This window comes from Asparagus officinalis, chromosome 3, assembly GCF_001876935.1.
Source record: "Asparagus officinalis chromosome 3, Aspof.V1, whole genome shotgun sequence".
NCBI lineage: Eukaryota > Viridiplantae > Streptophyta > Magnoliopsida > Asparagales > Asparagaceae > Asparagus > Asparagus officinalis.
This window is the reverse complement of record NC_033796.1, coordinates 12232747-12251646: the sequence shown is the minus strand read 5'-3', so window position 1 is coordinate 12251646 and position 18900 is coordinate 12232747. Positions and strand designations below refer to the sequence as shown.

General features: G+C 35.7%; 2 protein-coding genes and 1 long non-coding RNA gene across 3 annotated transcripts; all 3 read right to left on the bottom strand.

Annotated features, from left to right (window-relative positions):
• On the bottom strand, positions 2415 to 5025 carry LOC109834636. Its single transcript, XM_020402669.1, has 6 exons — positions 4879 to 5025; positions 4589 to 4795; positions 4417 to 4524; positions 4233 to 4334; positions 2644 to 2745; positions 2415 to 2522 (listed from the first exon to the last, which is right to left on the bottom strand). Exons 1-6 carry the CDS (start codon positions 5023 to 5025, stop codon positions 2415 to 2417), a joined length of 774 nt encoding a protein of 257 aa, XP_020258258.1.
• LOC109832089 lies at positions 5373 to 5931 on the bottom strand. The gene is made up of 4 exons (XR_002244634.1): positions 5823 to 5931; positions 5677 to 5736; positions 5520 to 5603; positions 5373 to 5450 (listed from the first exon to the last, which is right to left on the bottom strand). It is a non-coding gene; the product is annotated as an uncharacterized LOC109832089 (long non-coding RNA).
• On the bottom strand, positions 6019 to 18679 carry LOC109834635. Its single transcript, XM_020402668.1, has 6 exons — positions 18522 to 18679; positions 18350 to 18401; positions 7285 to 9692; positions 6939 to 7202; positions 6760 to 6862; positions 6019 to 6669 (listed from the first exon to the last, which is right to left on the bottom strand). Exons 1-6 carry the CDS (start codon positions 18677 to 18679, stop codon positions 6019 to 6021), a joined length of 3636 nt encoding a protein of 1211 aa, XP_020258257.1.

Here is an 18900-nt window from a genome sequence, read left to right as displayed (position 1 = left end):
ATGCACCTTGATTTACGTGTGTCACCGGCTTGCAGATGTTAATGCATTAAATGGGTGTCAATTGCGATTAGACTTGTGTGGGACATGTTAGATCGTGTCAATGGTGCCTCACCTTCTATATGGCATGTATAGTTGGTCCATACATATCTCCATACTTCTTGCTAGTGTACATGTCGGTTTAGGTCCACATGGGTTCTCGGGTCTATGCTAAATTGTGTTTCCTTGGGTTATACAGAGTCAGCCACATGTGATTCATATGGCTAAAATTAAGTGATCAAGGGACCTGTCTTGAATATAGACAAGTCCCTGCTAGCCAAGTTTGGCCCAATCAATAGTTCCAAGTCTGAATTAAAGGTCATCTTTAGATCAAAATCCACGAGAGGAAGCCATACTCTTAATCAAAAGGTGTCTCTAGGCCAAACTTCACATGAAATGGTTAGTCTCTAGGGCAAGGGAAGGAACACGTGGTAGATATGTAGATTTTTTTAGTTTATTCTTTCATTTAACAAGTTGCTTTGGCTTTGTTGGGTTTACTTAGGACAACCAAGTGTTTTTAGGAGGTTCATCTTCATGTATGACTCATCTTTATTGAACAATTTGTATTTTTTAACCACCTACATGACTCTTGGATCTTCAAAAACTTTAAATTTCTTCAGGCAGTTTTTTTGCCATTAACATATTTTATAGCGCTTGGTAGGGATGGTGTTATGTATAGAGGGGGTGTTACTACAAAAAGCATGCATGTTGAATTATCTTCGAGGATGCATTTCATTGGTCTTTCGGAGATGGTCTAACATAGTTGTTTTACTGAACGTGTCAACAGGAGTCGTCTTTAGAGGCGTATTGATGAGCTTGATCAATGATTGTCTAGAAAGAGGTGCAATATGGAATATTCTGAGACTTGACCCTATTTGACTCGACCATGTGTGGAGTCGGTCGAGTCAGCTGTTTGGGTCACGATGATGCTATTTAGAGGCGTACTAGGAGCATGACAATATTATCCGGGTAGTGACATTCAGATGTGTACTGATGAGCTTGATAGACACCTGTCTTAGAAGAGCTGTAATATGTAACATTCTAAACATTGATCCTACTTAGCCTAATTCACGTGTGGAGTCTGCTGTTCGGTCATATGATGTCATTCAGAGGCATACAGAGGAGCATGATGATATCCTCTTGGTAGCAATGTTCAGAGACATATTGATGAGCATAACGGATGCTTATCTTGAAAGAGGTGTAATGTGTAATGTTTTGAGACTTGAGCCTACTCGGCCCAACTCACATGTAGAGTCAGCTGTTCAGGTCATGATGATGTCGTTAAGAGGCATACTGAGGATCACAACAATGTCGTCGAGTAGCAACGTTTAGAGGTACACTGATGAGCTTGATGTATGTTTGTCTTAGAAGAGATGTAATGTATAACATTTTCAAACTTGACCCTACTCATCCCAATCACATATGGAGTCGGCTGTTTGGGTCATGATGGCATCGTTCAAAGGCGTCACTAGTAGAAAACAGGGCATTGGCGACGGGGAAATCCGTCACCAATGCCCCAAAATCCGTCACCAATACATATTAGCGACGGGCCCATTTCCGTCGCCAATAAATCCGTCGCCAATAAGTATTGGCGACGGGTTACCCCGTCGCCAATACTTATTGGCGACGCACGACTATTGGCGACGGATTTCTTTGGCGACGGGTTACTTCCGTCGCCAATGTTTATTGGCGACGGGGTGATCCGTCGCCAATGTTCAAACATTGGCGACGGGCTACCCCGTCGCCAAGTTTATTGCGACGGGGTAGCTCCGTCGTCAATGTTTGACATTGCGACGGATCACCCTGTCACTAATGTTTATGTGGCCGACAGGGAAAATCCGTCGCCAATGTTTAAACTATTGGCGACGGATCACCCCGTCTTGCTAATAACATTGCGCGACGGGGTAGCTCGTCGCCAATGTTTTGAACGATGGCCGGACGGATCACCCGTCGCCAATCTTTATTGGGACGGGTAGTCCGTCGCCGAATGTTGTTAACATTGACGACGATTACCCCGCGGGCCAATGTTTATCTGCCGACGATTTTCCCGTCGCCAATTGTTATATATTTACGCAAAAAATTGTTAATTTTCTGGTAGCCTCCCATACGCAGAGAATACACATATAACCTGTAATCGTCAATGACAATATTTAACAAATATATCATAAAACCACCATGATATACATTCACATTCCACACACATTCAATTTCATCCGTCAATTCCACAATAGCGAATAATACTCGTCATATAATCACAATCCACAATACTGATCTCGCGATAGCTCAAATAATATTCATTCACTATGCAATTAAAATCACAGTATATATTTTATCATATGTTAAAATTCCAAAAGTCATGATATGTCTTAACACAAGTCTCACTCACTCTCTCGTTCATCGTCGGCATCCCTGTTATCAGCATCGGTCGCATATAGAACGTCGCTATCGCCTACTCGGCCTTGCTCCCTACAATACCCTCCTCCATTCTGAAAGAATAGGTCACTCCACATAAGATATATTATATACCAAAAATATAATAATATAAAAATATGTCGCGCTCATAATATACCTCTCCACCAACCTTGATGCTTTCAGTGCTCGGCAAACCTCCAACTTAGAAGCATCTCTAAGTATATCGACTCCAGGAAGAATCTCCTTCAACGCGTATGGACAATCACTGAGGCGCTGCACAACATCCCAAGTCGATTGCTGCACCCCAAACTAGCTTCGCGCGTAATAATGGAATAAATTTGAAAAAACATCGCAGGGTTGAACATTGTGCCATTAAATACTGTCCAATTTTAGCCCACGACGTACGGATGTCACACTTGTGTCGCATTGATCCAGCGGTACGAGTCCATTTGTGTATATTCCTGCTAAGTGGAGACTATCCTAACTTTTGCACTTGATTTAAAGTCACCTCCCTTTCTGATTGGTTAGGCCATAAACTCCATCAACAATTTCCCTCCATTGCTCATCTAGTCATGCGGATTAGGCATCGGTAGGAGTGTTCTCTATGCTCTGAGGACTGGGACAAGACAAAAGTCTTGTTTAAGCTTCAAGCCGCCTTCCTAAATAACATTATAGCAATAGAAATAAATAAATTAGGCAGCTCTTAAGCAATGCGCAACTCAAACCAATAGAAAATAAATAAATAAGACAAATGTATGAATTAAGCTGCAAAGCATATATGACTCACTTTCTATTTCATTTATAGTCGACATTTTCAGCTATGATTCTGAAAGAAAAAAGATATGTCACTGGACATGATTTTTACCTTCTTCGTACAAAGCATACTGCGTATTAATATGAGTCGTGCAGCCTAGGCTTTAAGTTCAGACTGTTACAAATACATCACAGCTAGGCTGAAGTTCAATGACTCTCGTTACAAATACCGCGAAGATAAGCAGCTAGCGCTTTGAAGTACGGGAGCAAATTTGCCCAGATAAGGCCCTCCCTGTTTACATATTTGCATATATCGAATTCAATCTCCATCCGCTTCAGTCAAAAGCTCCTGCAAAACTAAACTCAAGTGCGTACAGTTCATTGAAGCTTTGACCGTAAAAAACTATTCACCCGGCGCCTGTTTCCGTTCAAAAAGCACAGCCAGAAAAGCTTTGATCTCCACCTAGCAAAAACACTAGCGCGAGATAAGAATTTAACATACAAAGGATTTGGCTCGTTTTTTTAACATTATATAGACTAGGCTATAATCTTAATGGATCACCTTTTATTAGCATGACTTATCTCTAACCAGAGAAAATGGACACCACAAATATCTTGCTAAAAGCCCGAGCTGACCAAAGATCAAATAATTACAAACCTGAATTAGAGTTAGGTTTCACCCGCCAACAAACTTATGTCTTCATTGAATATTGAAAGTAGCATAGTTTGAAGCATTAAATTACGGCAAAAGATAATCCACAGCCAGCCAAGCCGTATATCGGCTCTAAAGCATTAGTGTTGGACATTGGTCAGCGGTCATTTGGAAAATATATGTAAACTTGTATTGATGAAGCTATCACTTCAATTCCCAGCAAAAACATCAATTGTTCCATGATGTTTAGCAAAAGCACCATTGAATGAATAACTTAAGCAGATCATGAATGCATTACACTATAAATTGGTATCTCGAACATTGATGAATTCTAATTAGAAATACATGTGTGCCAATATGAAATTAAGCTTATACTTACATGCATATCCTTAATTTTCGTCATCTTTCCCTCCTTATCATAGCCCTCGGGTGGTGTATATGCACTTCTAGCAAGAAGAGTTGGCGGCATAGTCAAGGCGTCCTATGATTAATCAAATTTCAAGTTATTTCTAATAACGTATGAAAATAGTAACATGAGTTGAGTTTTAATATTTTGATCTAACCGGATTTTCACGCAAATATTTATGCTCGATCCGAGCGTAGGGAGTAGCTCCTAGAAAGTGATCATATAGCTTTGCACCGCGATTAGCCGATGCTATCGAACATTTATCCTTCAAAATAAAGTAATTTTTCAGTATATGTGGTGGTAATATAATTAATTAAAAAATAACTCACCTTCTTCTCGCCCTCCCACTCGATAATGAGAGTCATCCAATTATAAGGAGGAACCCTCTTATCAAGCTGATGAATCCGCTTCCAATCAATGGTTATATCTGTAAAGTATTGACTCTTAAGTCTACTCCTCCACCCCCGAAGCATCTTGCTCGCTCTACTCATTACGTAATCCCAAGAGTCCGGGTTGTCCTCAAGGCAATAGTGATTCTACAAATTAGGTGTTACAAAAACATGCAATATTAAAAAATTAAATAAATATTTATTGAAAAAACAATATAACGAATAATTACCATGAGCCTCTCCCATATCTTCTTTATTCCATTCCATTGTTGTTCATCAAAGTTATGAGCGATGTTAATGTAGTGTGGGTCTCTGATTAAACAACCGATCAAATTATTAAATCTGACGGCGTAATCTCCAACTGGAATGTTGCCCATCCACCCCAAAATGGCTCGATAACCTTTAGGAGGTACCTTCGTAAACAGATCACTGCCGTGTCTACCGGCCTTCTCGTAGTCCTTGTTCCCTACAAAGACAAAGAGAGATTTTTTTTAAAAACTTCAATAATTAAATAACGAAGATTGATCAATATTTTACATGATATTCTTACCCATTTCCCTCAACTTATCTGACATCGCCTTTTCTAGTCTCTGCTTTATTATACTATCCTTGTTTTTAATGTCTTCTCTCCTTTTTTTATAGTTCCTATCGCATTTCTTTTGCAATGTGATAGCCTTTTCTGGTAAGGGGATGGAATTTACTGCTTCAGTCCATGGACGGAGACATTCAACTTCCGACTGAGAAGATCTCGCAAAAGACTCGTGTTGGATCTCGTCATCACTGGATCCATCATGATGATTGTCTGCAATATAAAATGTGAAATAAATATTTATATGGAACATAAAATATCCATGGACATTAAAATTAATACCTAGACCAGGCGATGAATCCCGATGATGACGTTGACTCATAGGTGGACTCATAGGAGATGCATGTGTATCTGTCCCCGCAATATCTACGAAAGTAATAAAAATAATATAGGTAAATAAGTTTCTCAATTAACTTAATGATATTAAATAAATTAATACCTTCAACGGGTGAGGATCCATGTAGAGATAATGGACTACTATAAGGTCATGAGGACATTCCTACACGTAAAAAATATAATTATAAATGCGAAATTTGCATATTTATATCACAAACACAATTTATTTGAAAAAATTAATATTTATACCTGATGATGAATTTGCTTGATTGTGGGAAACTTCCCCTATGCGCTTTATCCTTCGGCTCATCTGCATCTTAAATGATTATTCAATTTATTGAAGCAAAATAAGTGAATGTTGAAAATTGCATTGACAAAATAAAAAATATATATTAAAACGACAAAGTTAATACTTTAAATTTTAAAAGTACTAATATTTCGACATTCAATCTCCTACATTACGAATATCAAGCCGATTTTGCGGAGTATACATATTAAGATGGACATTTTGCGGGTATGAGTAATTAGGAAAAACTTCTCCTTCAGTCTCATTTGGATCATCAGAACCCTCTATGTTTTCATCGAGAGAAAGTTCAACAAGAGTTCTCGGCTCCTTATACAATGCGACCCAAACCTTCGGCTGTCTAGGATCTTTGACATAAAAGCACTGAGTAGCCTGCTTTGCAAACATGAACTTCAAATCGGAGTAAATCTCCTTGTCTAGATTTACAAGATTAAAGCCATATGCATCTCTTGTTATTTCAGCATGACACCATCGAACCTTAAACATCACATAACTACGTACGTCTTTTGTACCATACGCATAGAACATCTCCAAGATATCTTCTAGTTGTCCATAATAAATTAGATCATTAAGTATTGGATTCTGATCTGTCGAGCTTGCATAACATTCTTGAGAGAAGATAGCCATGACCCCACTGTTTTGAGTAACTCTCTCCTCCTCAATCCCCAACTTTTGAAATAAAAACCCATTCACACGATATCCGCTGCATTGTTTAACTGTGTAGTGTGGCCCGTGTGCATGAATTCTTATCTCTTCTGATATTGGTAAACCAGCAAATATTTGTCTTTCTACCTAATGTTAAACAAAATAAACAAACGATCGTTAAGAAGTTATTCTAAAGTTTTCTCAAAGTTAATTAAAATTAAAATTCACAAAACTTACTTCAGCTGAAACCCATTCAGAAAATTTTTTTTCATGTATTTTGGCAATTTGATTCCGTGCTGACGGCCCAGTTATTTCTAACTGCAACTCCTCCAAATGTTGACTATTGATACAATATAAGAGATTAATAATTATATAAATAAAAAAATTATCACTTTTATTAAAGTTAATATACTTACTTTCGATAATTTTCAAAGATCTCCAGATTGTGCAAGACGAATGCATGAGCTTGTTCCAAGTCTATTCTGGAGTAATCCTTGTTCATCTTGGTACTGCCATGAAAAGTGGCATCTCTTTTACTAATTTGTGTATTATTATTTGCATCTCCACCTCGCATATATCGAGAGGCAAAAGACATGCATTCATTTGCAACGTAATGGTCAGCAATCGAACCCTCCGGATGAGCTCGATTGCGCATTATGCGCTTCAAGAAACCCAAATATCTAAAAAAACAAAAATAACTTTAGTTATTAAGATAAAATAATTACATGTTAGGTAAAGTGACTTTATTGAATTTTAACTAACCTCTCCATGGGATACATCCAACGATAGTTAACTGGACCTCCGAGTAATGCCTCATCTACAAGATGATGTGTAAGATGGACCATAATAGTAAAAAATGAGGGAGGGAAGAATAACTCCATTTTGCAAAGGGTTTCATTCATTTCTCCTTTTAGTGTCTTAAATTCTGTAACATTGATAACTTTTGAGCATAACTTTCTAAAAAATCCACAGAATTCAATTATAACCTTTGCTACTTCATCATCAGCCATATTGTTACGGAGTGCCACGGGAAGCAATTGGTGAAGAAGGATGTGATAATCATGAGTCTTAAGTCCCAAAATTTTTCGCTCTTTCACCTGGACATTATTTGAAATATTAGAACAGTAACCATCTGGCGACTTTACCGATTTGAGCACCTCACAGAATCTTTGCATCTCAACCTTTGTCATCGTAATGCGAGATGAGGGCAACTCAAATTTGCCTTCAGTAACTTCTCGTGCTTGCAGATCATGTCGGATGTTCAATGCATTCAAGTCTCGCCGAGCTCGTAAATCGTCCTTTGATTTCTTACCATCCTGTAAGAGTGTGGACAACAGGTTATCACATATATTTTTTTCAATATGCATTACATCTAGGTTATGCCGAATTTTTAGCTTTTGCCAGTACGGTAGCTGAAAAAATATACTAAATTTTGTCCATCCTTTTGGTAATTCCTCATCACGTGTCTCATCCGTAATGCACACTTTTCTCTTTCGTTTCGGTGCCTTCTTCATAATGGAAATGCGTCTTGGAGCTAGAATATCTTCTCTTGTATATCGGCTCTTTCCAAACTTATTTTTAGGATATCCCTCAAATAATTCTACAATTTCATCTCCAGTCATTACATGCGGCTCTCCTCTTTTCTCTTCTTGGCCATCAAACTTATTCGCCCACCTTTTCCCTCTGTATTTATGTCCTTTACGTAACCATCTTCTGTTAAACCAATAACACATCTTTCTACTGTGTTGTAAATGAAAGCCTTCAAAGTTTGGACCACATACGGGACAAGCAAATGTTCCTTTTGTAGACCAACCGGAGAGATTAGCATAAGCTGGAAAATCATTAATGGTCCACATAAGAATAGCACGAAGATTAAACGTTTGACGGGAAAATGCATCATACGTTTGGACCCCTTCATCCCAGAGAAGTTTTAACTCATCAATTAACGGCTCCATGAACACATCTATGTCATTACCGGGTGAGTGTTTGCCTGGTATCAGCAATGAAAGGATCATATACGGTTGCTTCATACAAAGTCCAGGTGGTAAATTATAAGGTATTAACACAATGGGCCAAGTAGACCAACCTGAACTCATAATGCCAAACGGGTTGAATCCGTCACTAGATAGACCGAGTCTAACATTCCTGCACTCTGTGGAAAACCAAGGAAAAGATTGATCAACATGCTCCCATGCATCTGCATCTGCCGGATGCCTGAGTTTACCATCAACTACGCGTCCTTCCTTATGCCACCGCATGTTTTTAGCTGTGTCTTTTGTCATATACAACCTCTGTAAACGCGGTACTAAGGGAAAATGTCGGAGCACCTTCGCTGGAATTTTCTTCGGCTGCTTAACAGGCTCATCTGCCTTTCGTGTTGAAGTGCGTGTATTCTTTCTCCAACGAGACACTCCACACTTTGGACATTCTTCAAGCTTCTCATTATCCTTATAATACAGGATACAATCATTAGGACACGCATGGATTTTTGTGTAATCTAAACCGAGAGCGCCAACGATCTTATTTGCATCATAACATTTTTCTGGTATGCTATTCTCTCCATCCGGAATTACCTTGCGTAGTAAATTAAGAAGCATTTGAAAATATTTATCTGCCATTCCGCTGAGGGTCTTAATACGCATCAGTTGAAGAATAAACGACAATCTACTATACTCTGAGCAACCGGCATACAAATCCTTTTCGTCATCTTCTAATAACTTCATTAAACTTTTAAAGCTATCGGTATCACGCACATCATCAACATTTTCGACACCTTCTGCATCTTCGGGAACTTCAAGAACCTCCGGAAATTCTGCAACTTCTGTAACTGCGGCAATATCATTGAACATTGCATGTGTATCGTCTATTCTTAGATTTATATTTCCGTCAGCTGGTTCAATATCGTCATCTTCTCCGTGAAATCTCCAATATTTGTATTTTTCATCAAATCCCCATCTTTCTAAGTGTTTTTGTATAGTAACTCTATCCACCAAACCCCTATTTCTGCAAAAACTACATGGACAAAACAGCAAATCATTTTCTAACTTCCTCGGATTCGCATACGCATACTCAAGGAACGCTTCCCATCCTTCACGATATCGAGTGTCACCACCCTCTCTTCTTTTCATAATAGGTATATCAATCCACGACTTGTCAGGAACTTCTCTCATCTGTATATTAAGTATAATTATTAATTATCTTAATATCTCATAAAACGTTTTACTAAATCGGACTAAATTGGTCTATGTAATAATCATTGTTGTAGTAAATTGGACTAAACACTCTCTACGTAATAAACTTCATTGTCTACATTTGAACAAACAATAGGTTAGTCTAAAACTTTCTCGGCTGTCATAGGAAGACTTCTATCCCATTAAGAATATAGTAGTGCTTACATCTAACTTTGAATACTTTGTGCATTTTTATTTCTAGAAAATTTCGGCAGCACCTACCCGCTGTTCTCCGAGTACACTGTACGGATGTTATTATGCGTATCGATAATAGATCAAAATCGATAAATAATAGACCGAAACGCATAACAACATACGCTTATTGTACACGGAGAACAACGAGTACGTGCGACCAAAATTTTCTAGAAATAAAAATGCACAAAGTATACAAAGTTAGATGTGTGCACTACTATATTCCTAACCCGTCCGAACTGGACAGATCCAATAGTTACGTACCAATTATTTCTACTTATAATATAAGGTAAACGATCAATTTCGGTATAGAATTAAATTTCATACCGAAATTTGAGTCGTCTATCTTATTTTATAACTCCAAAAAAATTGGTAGTAATTATTGGACGGGGATCTACGGTTGTCGTTAACTAATTTTTTATTCACCTATAATGGATATATAACATATTTTTTGTGTTATATATCACACTAAGTATAATTGGCATTAGAGTAGCATTTAAGTTCAGTTTTAGTAAGGCATGAATAGTATTGGTTATTGTTGGATTATTACGATATTAAGGTTATGATTAGGGTAATATTAGATTTTTTGTGAAAGTAGAGTTAAAAATAGGTCATTTAGGTTTAGGATAACTACATTTGCATGATTATGATCAACTAACAACATTAAATTGCATAATAAGTTTATAATATTAAAAAACAAAAAACTAGAAATATGTGAAGACAAACCTTTCAAGGAGGTGGAGAATGCCGACGGTGGTTGGAGTTGAGGATGGAGGCGTTCGAATAATGAGTCTGCGATTTAGTATAATCAAAGTCCAAAATATTTAATTAGTTAGTTAAAGAATAAAAATTATCTTTCAAATTGACTTAAAATTGACTTAAAAAGGACAAAATCATGCTATCTGATCACGTGACTACACACACGTCATGCTTAGAAAGAGGCATAAAAGGTCACATAACAATTTTTTAAGATCATAATGTTATATAACAAATTATCAACTTCTCTTGTGAGTATAAAACAAGGGCTTAACTTGTAACAACTTATGAGAATTAGCATGCATACATCCTGTTTACTTATTTGATTCAGATAACGTGGTCTGCGAAAGAAAGGTAATAAAACTCTTTTTCTCTTCGAAGTCATATTCTATCCAATTAAGCTTACCTGTTAAAAATAAGATTATGAGTAAAATTATATTGCATCGCTCCAATTCTAATTCCTCACCAACACCAATCCGTGTGGAATTAGTTCATCAAACAAGAATTCCTAAAGAGATTCGTGCTCCTCAGTTCTGTGCTATAAAAGTAACATCACAGATCATAAACGAACCAAAATCTGCTCTCCAATTCTTTCTAAGCTCGAAAAATGGTATACAATTCCGGATTGATTTTTACCCAACAGAAGGTAATAAAACCCTTGATTTATACCAAAATCTGCTCTCCAATTCACAGATCATAAACTACAACTAATGATCTAAATGAATTAAAACAGAAAATGCTGCCAACAACAATTGAGAACAAGTAGAGCAAACTGAGGCAGATGATTAATTAACGGAGGGACGAGTTTTTGATCAGTAAACTTGTAAAATCAATTCCCAATCACATTCCCATGGACAAGGAAAGATAGAATAATTGAAGAACACAGAGTAAGCATTTCCATGAGAATCCCAGTCAAACTAAGACAACAATGATAAAAATTGATCAGGAAATTTTCTTACCCAGCAGCAGTTGAAGTACCCAAGATGAAAAACAGTTGGCTGGATCCGGCGGCGGTGCAAGGGGGGCTGGACGCTGGATCCGACGGGGCGGGCGGGGGCGCGCGGCGAGAGGGGGGCGCGCTTCGGTTGTGGGAGGCGAGCGGGCGGGGGATGTATATGTTTTGAGTTGAGGTACGTGATATAAAGTGTCAGGCTTGACTCGTACACGGGACTTGTCTTGTGCAAGGGTCGATGTTGTCTCGTAACCCGTGTTTATGAATATTCACTGAAGTTTTGGAGCGTGACAATTTTCATTCATTTCTTTAGTGATTAAATATCATTTAGCTCATCTCAAATTCATTAATGATGTAGAGGGCGACATAGAATCTGCTAGCATAAAGAATAGTAGAGCTCATATCGAATCTGCTAGCATAAAGAATAAAGAGTAGTAGAGCTCATCGGATTTTCTAGCATAAAGAGTAAAAAACAAAATTTAAACTAACATAGAACTCCTAATTAATTGAAAAGATATATGATAAGTTCTGGTATATCATTTGCAAAATCAATATGGTTACATGTTCGTAACGCGTATAACTAAAAATGATATCCTCATTGGCGACGGATTCGATATAACTCATTTGGACCTTTAAATCTAACTATTATTACCAGTATATCTCTAAACTTTTAATTATAAAAATCCAACCCATTTGGACCTATATATAGTTGTCTCATTACAACGTGGAAACCCAAATTCATTAAAAACTTCTTTTTTCTCCAATATATATCATATTCCTAATTAATTAAAAAGGGCTATGATAAGTTTTGCTATATCATTAGCAATATCAATATGGTTACATGTTCGTGACACGTATAACTAAAAATGATATCCTAGGTATCTCATCATTTTCTCATTATTTTCACTTTCCGCATCATTTTCTCTAAACTAATCAAAGTCATAATTTTCTCTAAACGAATACTTAAAGAATTTAACTTTCAAGTATTAAAGAATAATTCATAAATAAGAATTATTCCTTTTAATATATAAGATGTGAGTATTGGCGACGGATCGAATCCGTCGCCAATACTTATTGGCGACGGATTTGATCCGTCGCCAATGTTCCGTCGCCAATATGTATTGGCGATGGAACAAATCTGTCGCCAATACTTATTGGTGACGGATTCGATCCGTCACCAATAAGTATTGGTGACGGATTCAATCCGTCGCTAATGTTCCGTCGCCAATACTTATTGGCGACGGATTTGATCCGTCGTTAATGATCCGTCGCCAATACTTATTGGCGACGAATCGAATCCGTCGCCAATAATTATGGGCGACGGATAAAATCCGTCGCCAATACGTATTGGCGACGGATCATTGACGACGGATCGAATCCGTCGCCAATACTTATTGGCGACGGATTGAATCCGTCACCAATACTTATTGGTGACGGAGTCAATCCGTCGCCAATGTTTTTCCGTCGCCTAAAGTTATTGGCGACGGAAAATCATTGGCGACGGATTGAAACCCGTCGCCAATACAAACATTGGCGACGGGGATAACCCCGTCTCCAATGTTCCGTCGCCAATGTTTGTATTGGCGACGGATTTCAAATCCGTCGCCAATACCCCGTCGCCAATGCCCTGTTTTCTACTAGTGCGTACTAAGGAGTTTGATGATATCATCTTGCATGTGTAATGATAAGCATGTAGTTTCCCCCTTTTGATGACTCTCAAAGCTTGATTGGGTGTTGTGTTGACAAGGGATGCCCTCTTGAGATTCGCCTGGGTGACTTTTTGGGAGTGGTGATGAGCGTGTTGGGTGTATGCATGCACCGCACATGGGCTATGGTGTGGCTTCGAATTGAGACTTGAAGTGGGTTTTTTTTCTTTTGAGTAGTCTAATCACCTTCCTTATAATGGGAGATTGACAACTAGACTTCTTTTATCATAATTATGGGGTTGGATTATGAAGTAATCAAGCCACTCGTCGCGCGCCAATTGGAAGAGTGTGCTTATAAATGGGTATTTAGACGGAGTGATGATACCTTCATCTACTACACCTTGTGTTCTAATGCCTTTCATCTACATGGAATTGGAGATCGAGCGCCCAAAAAAATAGCTGACCTTGTCCACCGGCGGGCCTGAGGAAGAGAATGAGGTCCTTCATCAACTGATGGACGTTCTGCTAGCAAGGAAGGCAAGCCTCGAGCAGTTCATAGAAAACCAGTCAAAGTCAATGCAGGAGGAAGTCAAGGACAAATTTCTGTGGCAATCTCAGTGTTGGGATCTATGGAGGAATGTTTGGAGACTTCGGTGGTGCCTTTGCAGGGATCCTTAAAGCTCCTCGAGTGAAGACTCAGAGAGGGAGTAGCTGGTTCTCTTTGTTTTTCGCTACTCGTTGCTTATAAAATCAAGCTATTGTAGAAGACCCATCATCTTAATGAGAAATTAGTTGTTTTTTTATTTCTTCAAGTATTGTGTATGGTTTTATTTGACCCGGGCGTAGCCTTTTCATATAGGTGTACAGCTAATTGAGCAATTGAGACGACCTAGACTGTTCTTTCAGCATCGAGTGGTGGTTAATTAGACTTGGATGTGAAGAGTCTCATTAATGATCTCAGGAGGATGCGTTGGCGCCTGTTAGACTTCGTGGTTATATATAAAAGCATCTCTGCCATGCATCATGCGTCCACTGGGCATGCCTGCCTATTAATAGTGAGACGACGTGGTTATATATAAAAGCATCAGCATCTCATATTTACACATTCACTTTCTCTACCTACTCTCTCTCCTCTCATCTCACGTAAAGAAAAAAAAAGAAAACAGTGAGAGAAAGAAAAGAACAAGAAATAGAGAGATAATTATAACGGGGTTTTGTGCTACTATATTCTCGATATTGTTATTTATTTTGGGCAACCTTCTTCGTCTGAGCAGAAGCTTTGTGCTCTCGCCCGAGTACGGAGGCCGACCGTTTCCGTGGGCTTTTACCGCTACGGGGAAGAGGATCGACTGCGCCCGGGCGATAGGCGAGTCCTCTATCTTCTAGGGCAGTGAATCATGACTACACCCGTTCAGGCCTGGTGTTCTAACTCTTTTAATTTCAGATTTAATCTAATTTATTCTCTTTTTGGACAGCAGCAATGACACCAAAAACTTTTTGTGTGCGAAAATGTGTGTTGTACAAATACACAACAAGTTATAGTGTAGAAAACGTAGAACCACGAGGAGGGGTTTCTTTAATTTTTTTAAGTTGGAATTTTTTTAATGAAGTTGTTTGAAAATAAGTTTTTACAAAAAGGTTGAAAGTGGGTTTATGGATTTTTGATAAAGAAAAGAATATGTAAACTGAAAGAGAGAGAGAGAGGTGAGAATAGAAATGCAATTATGAAAAGAGAAAATGATAAATAAAATAAAAGAAATAAAAATAAAAACAAGAGAGAAAAACTTGACAGAAAATGGAGTGGTAAGTAAACTAGAAAGAAAATACAAAAACTAAAAGAATTAGAAAAAGAACAAAAAGATGAAAACTAACAAAATTAGTGACTAAAAGAGAGAAAGACCTTAATAACTTAAAAAGAAATTAAAACTTGTGTACAAATAATAAATTGAAAATAATAATCCTAGAATACTAATAAGCATAAAGTATAAAACAACTTAAGGAAATTATAACTTATCAAATAAAAATATTCTATCAACTGTTATTTTAATTGACTAGTATAATGCACGTGCTTTTCATGTAAATGTACATATTTTAAATTTTAAATTTTTTTATTAAATAGTAAAAAATATGTGTTAATAAATAAAATTGTATAATAAGCTTACTTAAAAAGAAAAGTATGAATTAACTATTATTGTGTACTTATTATAATTGAATGTTTTTCTTATAATGATCGCCCATTGTTAACCTTTTTTAAAACAAGTCACCAAATCTAAAATTGTTCTTAGATAAAACTGCTAGTTCTATAAGTTCTATTAAATATGTTCCTCCAACTTAAAAGTTATTAATTTAACTCTAAATTAACTAAGCTGCATTAATCTTGTTAGCTTTTTACTAATATTCCCTAGATAGTTACACTTGATACCTACAACATATTGCTATAGTTACTTCTCATTATAATTATTTAATAGGATAAATTGCACTAATCCATATATGAATTTTTAGCCAATATGAACTTTTAAAATTACACTAAAGCCCTAATGACTTTTCTATTGCAAGAAGACCCTAATAACTTTTTGAATTTTGTAGATAATCCCTATAAATTAGAACCAGAAAATGGCATAAAAAGCCATTTTGAAAGTTATTCGTGGTTTGGTGTAATTTATGTAAAAGGTATTGGGGCTTTCTGTAAAAGTTAATAGGGGTTCAGTGTGATTTCAAAAGTTCTTGGGGGTCTACTTACCTTAAAATGCTAAAAGTTCACAGGGTTTACTATAATTTACCTTATTTAATATTATAATTCTTAGTTCAAGTAATACTATTAAAATATACTTTCTATATGCTATAAATATTTATCTAATTTAATTTTTTTAATTGTGCTCTTAAATATTTTAGTATTATAAATATTTTATAAATTTTTATTTTACTATCATTAACAATTATAGCATTATTATTACTACTAAATAAATTTTTTATGAAAACGTTAGTTATCAATCACTACTAAGTTTAGATTATTCAGTATCATGTAATAATCTTTGAGAAAATACTAAAAATAATATTAGATTATTTATTTAATTTATTTAATAATATAATACTAAATAAATAGTGTAATTCATAATTTATGTGATATTATTAAAATAATTATTTTATTTATGAGATTCAAAATTTATTCTATTTATTTTATTGCTTATTGAATTATAGTATAATTCTTACTAGTATTTAGGAATATATTATTCTATTTATACTATTATTTTGATTATATTATTATAATTCATAAGTAATTGTTATAATAATTTAATTGGTTACTACTAATAATTGTGTATACTTATTTTATAAATTATTTAATTTTAGTAATTTTAAACAATTAATAGTTATAATATTATTGATAATTATAATTATTTAGGAAGGTGAGGGGTGCATAATTAATAAGTGGTAAATTTTTTTAATGAAAGATTAATTAGAGCTAATGGCATGGATAGAATTTGTTAAAATTTGTGAGGGTAAAAAGGGAAATTAAAAGTTTTAACATCCCAGTTCTCTTTTTATAGTAGTATAGATATAGATTAATCTCTACACAAATAATTAAGGTATAAATGAGAGCAATTCTAATTGTAATAAAAGTTCTACTAGTTTCCTCTTATCCTAATTATCCTAAGAATTTTAACCACGTATTTTTTAACTCTTAAATTATGAGCAAATAAATAAAGCATGAATAAAAAGATAAGAAAAGAAACTAATTATAAGATGCAAATAAAGGTAAATAAATAAGCTAACTATAAGATGCTACATTGGCAAAAAGCTCATTTCTCCTCTATTCTCATTGATCTTTATAGATCATTATCATCAACTAATCATTTGGCCCGATCAACGATACTTGGGAGAAAGAATTTGTTCACTGGTAAAAAACAAAGAATTCTAGACGGAATTTTTAATCTAGAATAGCTAGATTTTCGTCTAAATTGATCATCCTAGATAGAATTCCGTGTAGGATATATGTTGATTTAGTAAGTTTCCGTCGAGAATGCATTATTCTAGACGAAATCCCATCTAAAAAAGCTATCCTAGATGGAAATACATCCTAGACGGAACAAAATACCATCTAGAATATTTCTAGATGGAATTTCTGCCTGGGATGAACGTCCTAGATGGAAATTCCGTCTAAATGTAGTAATTATTTAAAATATATATAATAAATAATATTTGCTCCTATACAACCACACTAATCCACTTGATTATCAGTAGTATCTACTTACAAACACCAATACAATTCTCTTCAACAATAATACAAATTATAAAACTTTACAAAAATGAGTATATTATTGAATGTCACAAAAATCAAAAGTACAAGTATTAGTTCAATTCTCCTAATAATTAGAAAAATATAGCATACAATTTAATGTTCACCAACATTGAAAAAATAGTACAATAACAAAAATTATAATTCATTACAAAAAATGAGTACAATTGCATGACTCCTTTGCATCTCCTTCTCGAGAATCTATGCCACCAGTTAAAACTCTCTACGAGTTCGTCATATTCTCATCCTTGATTATCCAAGATGAAGCCTACATGAAAGTTACACTTTGCATCATATACTATACACATGTTAAATTTTTAGTAAAGGAGAAGTTAACATATCACGGTGCCAAACAACAATTTAATTGCACAACTTCAAACCTTATGACCATGTAAGAAAGAATAAAGTTGGGGCATGCATGGAGATTAAATAAATGGATTTGGTTAATGATAAACTAGCAAGCTCTTTCGCCAAGTAACTTCTCATATGGAGAAAATTTTAACTTCACATAATAAAATATAGATACCTTAAAAGTTACTGTTTCCAAACTACAAGTGTATTATTCATAACTTCAAAATCCATAGCCGTACCACTTAATAATCATGCCTAAAGCTAATTCCACAATAATCTCTCTATTATCACTATAATTGAATCTAATTTCTTTTCTAACAGCAGTATAATCAAATAAAAAATATTTGAAATATTGATCAAAATCTCTTATACTTTGATTGAGAAGCCGAGCACATAATGGAAGAACTTGAATAAATGGAGCCAGCTTCTGCCTCTCATTCAATAAATCAGTCATATATCTACAAAAAAATAATCCCGAAATAAAATGGTGCTAATATGGCAATCCAAGCTATCCACTAAACTAGTTCAAGTACTAATAGCCTAAAAGCTAAAACCCATATCAAAATCACTTAATTAACCTATAGCCACAGAATGCTCTGAACGTAAGTTTCTCATCCGAATCAGGACCAGGATTATTAACTGTATCTGTAACGTGTACAACAAGAGAAACAATGTGAAAAGCCAAGGTGAGGATCCTAAGCAAGAGAAGGGTGATTGCCAATGATTTCTCAGCCATTTCTTATAGCTCTTCTTCACCTAAATAATTAGTTCATGATCCACGCTCATGGTCATGGTTTTATATAGCATACATTTGTATTAGTACAATGGGGGCGTAGTATTCAATGTCGAAAAATTTTCAATGTTGCTAGGTTTTGCTAAAATCAAATTCAAAAAGGATTCAACGAAGCTGATGCTGTTGATGCTGCAGCTATTGATGTAGTCGTCACACCAGTTCAA

Bases quoted from the DNA above. Each gene is read 5' to 3' on its own strand.
- LOC109834636 (XM_020402669.1), bottom strand. From the start codon at position 5,025: ATGGGCAACATTCCAGTTGGAGATTACGCCGTCAGATTTAATAATTTG. The intron at 4,525-4,588 runs GTGAGTTATTTT...TTTATTTTGAAG, and splicing joins AGTGGGAGGGCGAGAAGAAG to GATAAATGTTCGATAGCATC. The intron at 4,335-4,416 runs GTTAGATCAAAA...GATTAATCATAG, and splicing joins AATATTTGCGTGAAAATCCG to GACGCCTTGACTATGCCGCC.
- LOC109834635 (XM_020402668.1), bottom strand. From the start codon at position 18,679: ATGGCTGAGAAATCATTGGCAATCACCCTTCTCTTGCTTAGGATCCTC. The intron at 6,863-6,938 runs GTAAGTATATTA...TTGTATCAATAG, and splicing joins ATCTTTGAAAATTATCGAAA to TCAACATTTGGAGGAGTTGC. The intron at 6,670-6,759 runs GTAAGTTTTGTG...GTTTAACATTAG, and splicing joins CTGAATGGGTTTCAGCTGAA to GTAGAAAGACAAATATTTGC.